At 35.3% G+C, this 13847-nt stretch overlaps 1 protein-coding gene across 1 annotated transcript; it reads left to right on the forward strand.

The window, feature by feature from the left end:
- Positions 1-9803: 9803 nt before the first annotated feature.
- LOC132563190 (thyrotropin-releasing hormone receptor-like) lies at positions 9804-10850 on the forward strand. The gene has a single exon (XM_060227942.1). It carries the CDS (start codon positions 9804-9806, stop codon positions 10848-10850), a length of 1047 nt encoding a protein of 348 aa, XP_060083925.1.
- The last annotated feature ends 2997 nt before the right edge of the window (positions 10851-13847 follow it).

Here is a 13847-nt window from a genome sequence, read left to right on the forward strand (position 1 = left end):
ATACAAATTTAGAGTTAGATACAGTAGAACCAAACAATTACAAATGTTTCGTCCTTCTAGGACTCGTCAATGGTGCTACATCAAACAGCTGTTTCGCCCTTTAGGAATCGTCGGTGATGCTACATCATACAGACGTTTCGTCCTTTCAGTACTCGTCAGTGATGCTACATCATACAGACGTTTCGTCCTTCTAGGACTCGTTGGTGATGTTACATCGTACAGACGTTTCGTCCGTCTAGGTCTCGTCAGTGAGGCTATGTCGTGCAGACGTTTCGTCCTTCTAGGACTCGTCAGTGAGACTACGTCATGCAGACGTTCATGCAGACGTTTCGTCCTTCTAGGACTCGTTGGTGATGCTAAGGGCCTGGGATAAAGTAATCGATGAAATGTTAACATCTAGATGAGGAGGTGCGCTAGCTCCATAATTCAACAAATTTCATATATCTGATCATTTCAGAAGAACGTGAAGTACATGTGTTTATTCTGAATCGTAACATACTTTTTTATATGTAAAAGTTTCCTTTAGCTAAAGCCTCATTCTTGAGATAAAGTGTCACTTTATTAACTAAACTATAACGCAATATATCAATCACACGAAAAACAATTAATACATAAAACTAAATAAAAATAAATAGGGTCTCCACGTGCATCATTACTTAATAAAATAATTAAAGGCAATTCTCATTAAAAACATTCAATTTATTTACCTAATATATTTTGACAAATGATGAAATGTAAGTTGTACCGATTCCATAAAAAAACATTTTAACTAATGACATATTAACGGGAAATATTCCAAGAGCGTCTTCGTTCGCGATCGATTAAGTCTACGCTTAGAAAAATGGCAATTAGTACATTAATTGTCAATCCCCATACGTGATTAATGCCAGTTTCCATGGACATCGCTTGTCGTTTTTACCTAATAACCAAACAATTACCATTATAAAATATCCATGCATATCTGGTATATATGTATGATCCTGCCTTCATGTGCCATCTACGCGTGTGTCTGGATTGACCCAGCGGTGGTCAGTTTCCTTATTACTTTGGCCAGGATATAAGGACAGAGAAACCGTCACAGAATGGCAGTGTTCACAAGATCATGAAACCTGACAGCTTCTCATAGGAAGCGCTATCTCATACAGTCATGTGCTGTTCGCAGGTTCGCTAAATAACGTGATTCGTGTTAGGCTCATAGCTTGGATGACATTTGCATTAATACTCTATTGCTTATCAATAAGTATATATATTCACAGGAACAAGAAGAAAAAGTCATTTCATTTCTATTGTATATCTACACGGGTTTATGTGACCATTGGAATACTTCTCTGCTGTGCATGGTAAGCTATCTTTACTTAATAGTTTTTTCCCCAAAATGGATTCGCTCGCATGGTATTGATGAGCAGTACGAAATGCTGCTACCTTATACAGTATTAGGATATTATAACATTGGTATATATTGATATCGGGTTATGTTAGATTGTGCGTTGTTATGATTGTTTCCATTGCCTTCCGGCTGTTTGTGATACTGAATGCCTAATTTGCGAAGATAAACATTTTATCAGTTTTTTTTCCCAAAATAATTGCTGATTATATCCTTATGTGTAAATTGCTATTTCAAGTCTAGATTGATAAATAATCATTATTCAAAATAATGAATCAATCTTAATCTAACGAAGAAACTGACATAAATTGGCACGTGATATCTTATCATTATATAACTTTTGCTTTTTGGCATTTTTTTTTTTCATTTATTCAATTATTCGTTTATTTATCTTATTTATTTAATTGATTTATTGGCAATCTGGGTTTTTTTTATATAGAGGTTTTGACTCGTTATATAAGACTCCTCTTGAGAATATCAAGCGAGAATGTTGGCATCTGAAAGGTTTGTTTTCTTATCTTAGGCATGGTATTCTGATAACACATGACAAACACGTATAAACATGCAGCACAGTTTGCTAATCAAATGGTTAGTTAAGCTTAAGCATCCCGAACGTGATTTTTGCTATAGCTTTAATAGATTACACAGCAGCTTTAAAAGTATTCTTTGGGCAGACATGCGTCATGCCATTCTAAAAAAAAAAAATTGAAATCAGTTGATAATGTCCTACGCATACTTTGCCTTGTAGAAGTAGGAGTGTTGTAGGACTTTCGTGTCAATCTTTCATCGACTTTGACATTAAATGAGGATTCTGTTGAAACCTCGGTGTTTTCCTTGACATTTCTATGGGATAGGTTTTCTTTTCTTTAGAGTGTTGAATGTTTTCCCATTCAACAGCCGTCACACACTCTTCTTCCACCGCCTTCAACTATCGCTCACCGTGACCTTTATACATATTTGTTGCAGAATCCATTATAAATTTGGACATGGCCACAGATATGAAAGCGTTTTACTTCTTATCTTTTAACCGCAAAAATGACACATGTCATACTTTGTTGTCCATATCTGCTATTGAGCACGAATCCTGCTCGTTGCATAAATGGCTGGAATCTGATCGTCCACGGATCTATCTTGGGATCTCTTTATCAGCTGAAGTGTTCAGACTCAGAATAAAACACGTACTTGACTGCGTGTCCAGTCTTGACGTTTTCCCCAGCTTATCCGTTAACAATTGAACAGAAAGGCTTATTTGTCATCTTTAATCATTTGATTTATACATATTTTATTAGTATCAGTATATACAACAGGATTGTGTACACGTTTTTGAACTTATATGAAGCTCTTTTCCAAAAGAGGTTTTACAATTTTTATAAACAAAATGACATATTTGCATTTATATAAATATTTAGGAGAGAGAGAGAGAGAGAGAGAGAGAGAGAGAGAGAGAGAGAGAGAGAGAGAGAGAGAGAGAGGGGGGAAGAACAGGTTTATTTATTCGAATATAAATAATCATTGATATTTATAGATTATCAGTTGAATAAACAATTCGGATGCCGATGCAGTTTACACTGATCACTTTATAAAAAACGATAACTAATATCTGTCATATCCTCTACCATGGTTTGCTTTCTACATTCTCGTCGTTGCCTTCTGAAACATTCGTTTCTCTAATTCCATCAGCATCGGAAAAGATAGGATAAACACCTGAATTCATTTTAATGATAATTAGTCCACAACACACTGATCAAAGGGGAGAGATGGGGAATTAAAATCTATTTGAGTCAAGAAGATCTTTCGGAGTGTTTTGGCATATCATAACATTATTTTCTACAGGTAAATCACTGCTTCCATGTAGTAGTGCGGTACAATTCTATTTTCTGTTCTACATTATTATTACAAACCAAGACGAAATGACGTGCATCCTCAATAGGCTGGCCACATTGACAGTGACGATAATCAATTAGATGAGATTGCAAAAGGTCGTTATCTAAAAGGGCTACATTTATTTTTTAATCTTGCATGCAAAATATTAGACATTCTATTTCCAACAAAGTATTAGTTAGGTATTTGTGTTCTATTTGAGATAGATTTTTTTAACACTGAAGTACTTTACCTAATCTTTAGATCTAGTTGGTTCCAAAGTAGTAAATGGGAAAATGATTTTTTGGTTAGTTGCAGTAGGAAATTTTGAAAAGAGGACTTGTTAGCGTCACGTCGGTAATAATGGGAGTTTTCAGATACTAAGGAAGGCAGTTGAGTGGATAAGTAACAAGGTGTTACTTGATTTGGAATTTTACAGAAAAGTTACATTTTTCTCCGAGAATGTTCAGGTGATTCTAATCCACTTTCAGAATATCATTATAGTCAGCTAGCAAAAGAAGATAATCCAGTGTTTACCATCACTCAGCTATCGGAGACAACGAGGGAATATGATAGCGGTGTTTACAATCCTTAATAATGTTTATGATGAATGGGTAACGGATTTTATTAGGATGTGGAAAGACCACTCACAAAGGCAAGGAATAAGAGATCATTCGCTGAAAATATTTCCACAACATTCCTTACGTATTGCAAATGTTTGGAATAGCCTTCCAGGAAAATGTGGTATTATCGCCGACCGTAAATATATTTAAAAACACACTGGATACATATTGTCATAATCAGAAACTCGTCTGTAATTGTAGATCTCAGATACATTGATAAGTAGAATCGCATTTACTTAAATTTTGATTTTAATGTCATGTTTTTGAGTCCGATGAAGAGGATCATATAAGATTCTGTATCGGTTAATAAACTTTACTTAACTTTAGTAATTAGTCTTGCAATTTCTAAATGAAGTTTTGTTTCCCAATTGGTCTGCATACCCAAGAGAACACCCGTCCAAAACCTCGCAACAGTATTAAAATAATGGCACAATATATGACTTGAAAATTAATAAAAGTTTATCTACCTAAGTATATTTGAACTTAAGGGGGATACGTTTTTACAGATGCTGTCAATATGACTGGATCATTTGTAGTCTTAAGTAACTCCTGGGTGTTAATGATTATCAACAAAATCTACATGTACTTTATTATATGTTATATCTATAACGTGTTCATGTTCATTATTAGAAATTTGTAAGGCTCCCGTTTTTAGAGGATTAAATATCACCGTTCATGTGTCCGCCCAAATTAATATTTTTCCTAAGACATTATTTATTTCAGTTCAATTTCCGGAAGCGATCGACCAGAACATGATAAAGAAGTATCACCAGCAAATTATTTGAAAAGACTTCCAAGGTTATTAGCTATATCGTATATATATAGAATAAAAAGTAGAGGCCCCAACACTGACCCTTGTGAAACGCCAGCATTAGTAGTTCCGACGGAAAATTGACTATTTCCTACAAATATCTGTTGTTTCCGGTTACTGACATAATTTTAACCAATTTTAAATCATCTCCTTTATTCGATAATTTACTAATTTTACATTCAGTCCCTTGTGCCACACATGATCGGAACGCTTTAGAGATATCACAAAAAACAAGACATGTTGGTTGCAAGTTTCACACATATTATATATTTCTTTCTTTTGATAGACAGTAGAGTGGCCACATTGAAAACCGGATTGCTACATGTATTTATATATAAATGAATTTTCAAATAAATGATTATTCAAATATCTTACAATTTAGCGCTATAATCTTAAATTATATAGTTCAGTTTAGGTATGAATGGTTGCTACATGCTAATTGTTAACATGTTCGTATATGTATTTAAAGTCCATCAGATTACACAGATACAAAAAATGGCGCCCAGTAGCCTACAAATGGCGCTTAATAGCCAACAAATGGCGTCCAGTAGCCTACAAATGGCGCTTAGTAGCCTCCAAATGACGTCCAGTAGCCTACAAATGGCGCCAGGTAGCCTACAAATGGCGCTTAATAGCCAACAAATGGCGTCCAGTAGCCTTTAAATGGCGCCCAGTAGCCTACAAATGGCGCTTAGTAGCCAACAAATGGCGTCCAGTAGCCTACAAATGGCGCCCAGTAGCCTACAAATGGCGCCCTATAGCCAACTAATGGCGTCCAGTAGCCTACAAATGGCGTAGAGTAGCCTACAAATGGCGCCCAGTAGCCTACAAATGAAGCCCAGTATCCAACAAATGACGCCCAGTAGCCTACAAATGGCGCCCTATAGCCAACTAATGGCGTCCAGTAGCCTACAAATTTCGTAGAGTAGCTTATAAATGGCGTCCAGTAGCCTACAAATTAAGTCTAGTAGCTTTCCGTTTGTACAAAAGCCACATGGGTGAATAGCACATTTTGATATGTTTAGTATGACTGAATTATGAATGGAACTTCATTATACAGTTGTTTTGTCTTAAAACTTCTAGTGATGCACGAACTATATGAGGTTAGAATATGACGCCGAAATTTTGTCATTTTCATCTTTTTTTATTTTGTTTTGTTATTATGATTAAAATAGAGAAAAGGTTTTATCGTTGAATCATAATTGCATTTCCCTAGTATGACAAAATATGCATGCAATGACTCCGTGCATTTGTAAATTGATAGACAAACATTGACAAACTGGTCATATATCGACGAGAAGCCGTTTCGTCACATTCTGGTACGATGTACGCGAATTGACTTCCGGATATGCATCATGAAGCAGCTTAACTTAGCGTCAAAGATACAACACGAATATCCTCAACAAGCTAAACATAATTCTAAAACATTAAAGATATCCCAAAGGTGTCATACATATGGAAATTCTATAAATATCACATACAAGACTGAGATATTGAATGATAGAACTACACCGGATTGAAACTTACCGCTGCAACTGTTTTCATCGTCTGTTATCCGGATTCAATTACGCTGTAATGTTAAACATCACTTGTTTTTGTCTCGTCTTCTCAATATCACTTAGCTCAGTTAGTAGATATTGTATCAAACAAAATGTGGTTAGTGTAAACAGTACCAGCATGCTTGGCCTCACTATCACGAATATTCACCAACTTTAAAAAATCTTAAATGTCATAGAATCATTACGTAAGTTGAGAAAATTCCCTTAAGTTGAAGATTCGTGAAACTGAAATTAGATCTCTTACCCAATCCAACACACTTCTAATTATCGATAGCAAGTATTTGTTTTTTTTAACTGTACATTCTAGCCTTGGAGTGCGTTCTATCACTTATCATTGTCTCAAGTGTTGGCTAACAATGTAACTTCTGTTTAGGAAAAGCTTAGAGGAAGTATCCCTAATTATGTAATGCTTTTCTGTGGAGAATTTGAAGGTAAGGAAAATTCCTTAGGTTACAGAAAATTCATGAAATGGGATCAGAAATTGGGACGCACATTAAAGCTTATTTTTATTTTATGTTTGATTGTACAAATAATTGTATAAGAGATGCTTTTCAAACTACATGACAATTTACTCTCGTGTTGTATTTCATTTTAACCCAAGTATGCTCTACATTATAGTCAACGGAACAATACAGCATCATGCAGCGTTACGATCAATATCTACTCTAGCAATTACGCTAAATCTTATCATTCGAGTGGATTCAAAGGAGGAGAGCCAATTTTGACCATCCTGTTCCCAATCAGTAATAAGTGTTTGTCCGAATATATATTTAGGTCAGCTGCATATAGTTTATGATTCCAAATGTCATATTTTGTGGGGGCACATAGAAAATGTGAGGTCACAAGTTTGTGTACTATAATAAATAACTGTCATACTTTTAGGAATAAAAATGTTGATATTTAAATACGTATCTATTTATAGTAATATTATTTTTATATAATATAACAATGATCTTATAAACAGGGACATTGCAACAAGTTTTCTGGTGAACGAGGGTTTGTTATGAGAGATGGGCAACTTCGAGAGGGGGCAACTGAATACTAAAGAGACATTCACCAGCCACAGCTTGTTTTGGTTTGTTGAAGAAGTACAGCATGGAAAAAAATGAAGTCTGATTTCAGAGATTTTTTAAACTGTACACTTGGCATACGATGCGGAGTTTGTATTCATATATGTAATCGAAAAATGTCATGTAAAAGTGAATGAAATACCAGCGTTATTTGACCTAGATTTCAGTGGCGAGACATAGCTACATCGCAGAATTCGCCGGTCTTGTTTTGAATTCACGGTCAAAGAAAGGTGTGTAAATTTAGACTGTTGCATTTTGAAGATTAAAAGGTTATCTTCATTGCTTGGTCGAATACCAGGGATTATTCTGAGAGTGGTGAGTTTCTCTCTGCTATTTCATTGGGGCCCTTTACTAGTTACAGTATATCATACCATACCAGCCCGCATCTCCCAGAAACATTGTTTGGATTTAAGTAAAGCTTGACTAAATTAGATGATCTCACCACACGGGAACATTGTATAGGGTTTACTTACCGCAAAATACACTAATTAAATATCAAGCTGTCTTGAGCTACCTCCCTTTAACAAACGTCAAGTAAAGTTTTAATATATATCGAAACTATTAAGTTACTGTTGATGAGTTGAGTTTGATCAAAAGCAATACACCAGAATATACTTTTAATCACATTAAATGGACAATGACTTCTTTTTAATATGTTGCAAGACGATTCTTGATAGCTGAATAAGTGGTCAAAGTATACTGGTGCCTTCAGTTCTGAAAAAGCTGATCTTTGAGACTGACTGACATGAACCATGTAATCGGTCTTGTAGGATAGGTATCAGTGTTGTTGTGAGCAAATTTCCACTGGATCAATAATAAATAATAGTATTGATATTTAGCTAAAACAAACATAGGTTAAACGTAGCTAACAGCTAATTTTAAAAAAAATTCCCCTAGAACTTTGATCACCAGGGATACTTCTAACCGGCAATATTTTAAACACATTGTAATGTTAATATAATAGCTTGTATTACGAAAATCGATTAAAAAAAGGAAGTAGGTCAGAATTACCTCATATATGGCTGGTCTATTTTGACTTTATTAATTGTTTACCTAACAAGGCCTGATGGTGTCTGGTGATGGAGCCTAATGATGCTAAATTGGACATTTTAAGTTGCAATATCCCTCCTGTACGTCATCATTATTTAAAACGTGATAATTACCGGCAGGTTGTACTGAAAATCATTGATTGTTTAATGTTGTAAATTCAACAACATGCCAAAAGATACTTGTTCTTTTTCACATAATCCGCCTTTTATCCAGTAAATTCGACAATGTACCTTGAAGCGTTTTGCATTGTCTGCCTCAATTGGAAATCGATTGGGATGTCATTTATGGACTGAAAGCTAGTTTTAAAAAACCATTTATGATGCAATGTAAGTTCAGCTGCTGTATCCATATGAAGCCCTCTGACTTCCAATCCATATATTTATATCGTTATCACTTATTTATCTTATCATTATCTTTTTAATATTACGATGTATGTTTCGTAATAAAACAATTCTTATCGAGAAGAAAATCAGTACAGAAAGAAGAGCTTTCGAGGTCACTTGGTGACTGTCAAAACAACACACAACATTAAGAAATATAGTCTGTTTGAGCAAATGTACTCTTATATATTTTTGCTTCGTTTCTACGGAATATTTTGTACTTTTACATTGGAAACAAATAAAGATAAAGAAATACGCAATTAAAACGTTGCAAATAAACATCATACTCGTTGCTCAATGAAACGGTTGAAACTGCATTGATGCGGCTCCAGCAGCCAGCTAGAACTGGGTCGTGCGTGTGTGTATCAACTTCAATCTAAAGTGATAGTTACATGCATGAAACACGTTATTTAACAGTAGTAAAGCGTTAGTGTAAATTGACGAACAGTATATCATCATCTGAATTTAATTCATTCTCACCAAATACATCATCGACCATTATACACAGGTGAGGGATCCCGAAAGTGATGCTTTCGTTTATAGGCAAAGGGCTTATCTGTTCGGAATCCGTTCAATCGCACAACAGGTTTAAAAGCGACGTTATGTTGTTATTTTCATGCAACAAACACAAAAAATTATTTAACTTCATGTGCTTTTTATTTGTTGTGTTTTAATACGTTGTTTCTCGGCAATCACTACGTACAGGAAATCATTGTATCAAATGAAATTCATTTGCTGGTGTGATTACATGTAAGGCAGCTCAGTTGTAAATGTGATATTGATAATTACATTTCGTCATGAACTGAAAATGGAGCAGCAAATTGGGCGTCTCCGTTTAAATTTGCCTTCCAGATGTTTAAATTTAAACCTGTCAAATTGTGATATTTTAAGTTATTCGGTAAACATGTATTTGAAATGAGTTTTCATTTCTCTCTTTGTTTACTTAGTGTTTTGGTTTTATTTCCATATTGATATCACCAAAATGGTGGTACGACAAAACATGTCGTTGTCCTAAACAAACTTTTTATAATTCTGTATTTTCTCTTTTATCAGATCACCAGTGGAGATGATTGTAAATGGCCTCGTCATGGATAACACTACCTATATCCTGCTTGACTTGTCTGTGAGCGACACCAACAGTTCAAGACCAAATGGCTCAACTCTCGAACAAATTCCATTTTACGATTTTGTCCACGGTCTGTATCTCTACGCTATTCCGCTGATATCAGTCCTCGGGATCCTAGGAAACATCTGTTCCTTCAAAGTATTTATTTGTACCAGTTTTAGCAGACACCCATCCAGTATATATCTGTCAGTGCTCAGTGTGTCGGACACCTGGTTCTTATTGGCGCTTTTCCTCGGCTGGCTTGGGAGCCTTGATGACCGATTTTCCGAGAACGGTGCTTTGTGTATGGTATCAGTATATGTAACATATATCACAAGCTTCCTCTCTGTGTGGTATGTAGTTCTTGTCATGTTTGAGCGTTATATTGTCGTCTGCCACCCTTTGAAGGCTCCATCGCTCTGTTCAAAGAAGCGATCGGGAATCGCTACATGTGTAGTGACAGCGTTCGCCATTTTGTTTTACGCGCACAGTTTTTTCACTATGGAGATTGCTATAAGTAACACTGGGAAAAGGACAAGTGCTTGTCAGATGATTGACGACGACATCAACCTGATTGCTGCGATAACTTATGTAGATTCGACTATAACATTCATCGTCCCTTTCATTGCAATTTTCACCTTAAACATTTTAGTGATCCGCGCCATCCGGAGTTTTACATACCGACATGTTAGTCGACACGAGAAGAAATATTACTCCCCGTCTCATAATACTCTTTCAAAAGCTCAAATGAGGCTCACTATCATGTTGATGGTTGTATCTATTGTGTTCCTTGTGCTCAATTTGCCAAGCCATGGAGTGAGATTTTACATTGCAGTAAATAATCTGATCTACAAACCGAACATTTCTCTCTTTCTTACGCAACAAGTCTGTCAGATACTCTATTATGTAAATTTTGCCGTTAATTTCATCGTCTACGCTTGTACTAGTAAGACATTCCGGAGGAGTTTAAAAGAACCCAATAAGTGTGGCACACATGTGACATGTTGAAAAGGTGAACAGTGAAAAATAGAATACGTCAGTGGTAATGCTCTTTCGTATAACGGCATCGTCATCAAAATAATTAAATGGTAAATCGGATTGGGATAATCATAGATTAACTAGCATATGTAAATTACGTAATAAAGCTGTTTTAACGGACACTGGTCGAAGTGCGTAAACATGAGAGGCAATGCGTTAATGTGATAAAACCTATTAATACTACAGAATGTACTTTCAGCCCTTGTAGGTCTCAAAGTCACAATCCAGAAACGGTGCAAATTTTAGTTCGATACGGCAATATGTGAAGCTGGTGATGACAGCTCTCTGCATGGACTCTCGCCTTAATACTCCTTTATGTTGTTTGTTGAAACTTAACCTGAAGTAAGATGGACACGTAACCAATTTGCGCTGAAATTTATTGGCTTTTGTCTTTGTTTTGTTTGTTCTTGTTTTGATAACTTGCGTTTCAAACATTTAAATGTTTGTAAAGTTTATATAAATCAGTGACGTCTGTATGCTTTTATTTCTATATGAAAGTTTGAAAAGGACAACTGATATGACACAATATTTTGAAAGTAATGAACAGGTTTAAATTTCGAAGATACACAGAAATTCCTTTTCCTTTCGTTCGTGTTGCTGAATAAGTACCAGTGTATCCTGATGACGTCCTTAGCCTTGGTATATGTGAAATGAACAATTTTAACAGTAATGAGTAAATGCCGGTTGTGCTGAGATTTTGTCTCCGAATCTAATCTACTTTGACATACATTCCATTGCTTCCTATACAGCTACGGAGTAAATATTTCTCAACATTTAACATGGCCAATCACATTTCTTTAAGTATCATGCTTTGTGTAATACTCACTTGCGCTTTTGGTCACGTCATCATTTTATGTGGTGTAACCAAGTCGGAAGTAGATCACGTCATTAATTTTGTCGCACATTTCACGGAGATAGAGAAGCGTCACATTGGTTTAACCGTCGTAACATGCGACAGTTAAAAAGAATATGGATCTCTATTGTTAGAGAAACTTACGTATACACATCACACTTGAACGGAGGCCATCGAGTTTTAGTAGAATTCATTGTTTTATGTGAAAAACCAGATTTGTCATTTTCATCGCCAAATGTATCGTTATACAATGTATATTTATACTTGTTCAAATGCAAAATTGATGAATAAATGTCGGATTTCAGGCTTGTAGTGTTTGTCAGTTTTTTGTTGTTTTTTGTTGTTATTTTTTCCTTTTATATTTCGTATATTTGGTGATCATACAATACTTTTTTGAACAAAAATATTATTTCTCGGAAAGTATTTCCTAAGCAGTTTTTTTAATGTTGTATTTATTTGTTTTATTGTATACATGTTACGACATATGAATTAAAACAATTGAAACGAGACAAGGTTATGTGTGATAATTAAGTATGCTTACAGTTACAAATAGCTAGCTGCCTTTTGAGTTTGGTCCATAAAGGATCATTTCTCGAAGTTTTGTCTTTCCAACCTGTTGAGTATCATTGTATTATTCTACTTTGAAAAGTTGCTGAAAATAATGAGAGCAGATGCCTTCAAATATCAAAAGTAAGATTGTTTTTTTTTTTTTTTTTTAATGGTCCATTAAACGGAGTTGTCTCCCTTCCCATATGTGTTACCATGCTGACGTCAGACCACAATTATACTTCATGGTTGTTGTCCACTAGGAAATTTCAGGTCAGTTTATTTAAATATTCTACTGGCTCAATAATATATACATTATCTGTTTTAGTGATACATTGTTGTCAACTTAGTTTTCCTGCTGATGTGTTGAAGGACACGTTTTGTAATAAAACTTGTTTGTTGATTTAATGGGACATACCCCGCCTTGATAAACATACACAAAGGTCGTGAGGTACATATACTCACCAGTTCACTGTAGGTTCAGCTGGAGGAGATGTACAAATTGGCACACCAACAAAATTGTAAATTACAAAATTTTGATTTTCGTTGCCTTTGGTAAAACAGAAAGAGAAATCAGATGTGGTCCGAGGCCTGTATAGTCTCGCTCAAACATCTCTTGAAAATTTTGTATTTAGATTAAGCGGCTTAGTGACCGATGTTAGAGTTACCTCCCTTACCTGTACTTGCCCCGCTTTTGATTGATTTCGACAAGACACGACTTCATACATTGATACAAGAATATAAATCTTTTTCATTCATACGAAGAATATTTCAAATTCACGAAAATTTCTATAAAATCAGCTTATCAATACTCAAGTCAACTTCTACATTTTTTTCAACGTGGCAGGAGTCCTATTTTTTATTTTTTTAATTTTTTTTTACGACTGAAGTTATTATTGATATGGTATACTGTGTTTATGCATTGTTTTAGTCCGATTTTTTCGTTCCTGTAATTCTACAGCTGCACTAATTTCAGGATTTGTCTTTTTCATTTAATTCCATGGTTGAAAAGGTGTACTTGACGCTGTTCTGAAATTGTGAAATATGTGAAAATTGCGAAATCTATCGAATTATGGGATGTATCTCCCCATCTCTATTTTGACTTTTCTTTCGATCACTTCGGATTTTCCCCAGTCGCCTCTTAGGCTTAAAATTTCGACCTTAAGCATCACTGACGAGTTCTAACAGGACGAAACAGTTGTCTAACCCAGGTAATACTTGATTGGTTCTAGTCTATCTACTTTTACATGTTTATTGAAGATGCTTTTTTCTTTGTTTCCTTTTTACAAACTACTCACCGACTTCGGAAATGGTATATTGAAAGGTAGCTATATAAAGTGTATTGTAAAAGATGGTGATATTAGGCAGTGGGAGTTACTCCCCTTGGGATGGTTTAGAACGGTATGCTCACAGCTTTTTAGGCTAATCCTACTCAGTACGTATAGCCTATTGCGACGGCCTTTCAGACAAAATTTACCGATCCTGGCCTTCTCATTGGCTGAAATATCAAAAAGAGTTAGAGTCCTCTAGCTGCAATTTTCTGCGTAAATAATGCCGCGATCTTTCAA

The sequence above is a fragment of the Ylistrum balloti genome, unplaced genomic scaffold (genome assembly GCF_031769215.1).
Source record: "Ylistrum balloti isolate Yb309-2 unplaced genomic scaffold, AGI_CSIRO_Ybal_v1 Utg371632, whole genome shotgun sequence".
NCBI lineage: Eukaryota > Metazoa > Mollusca > Bivalvia > Pectinida > Pectinidae > Ylistrum > Ylistrum balloti.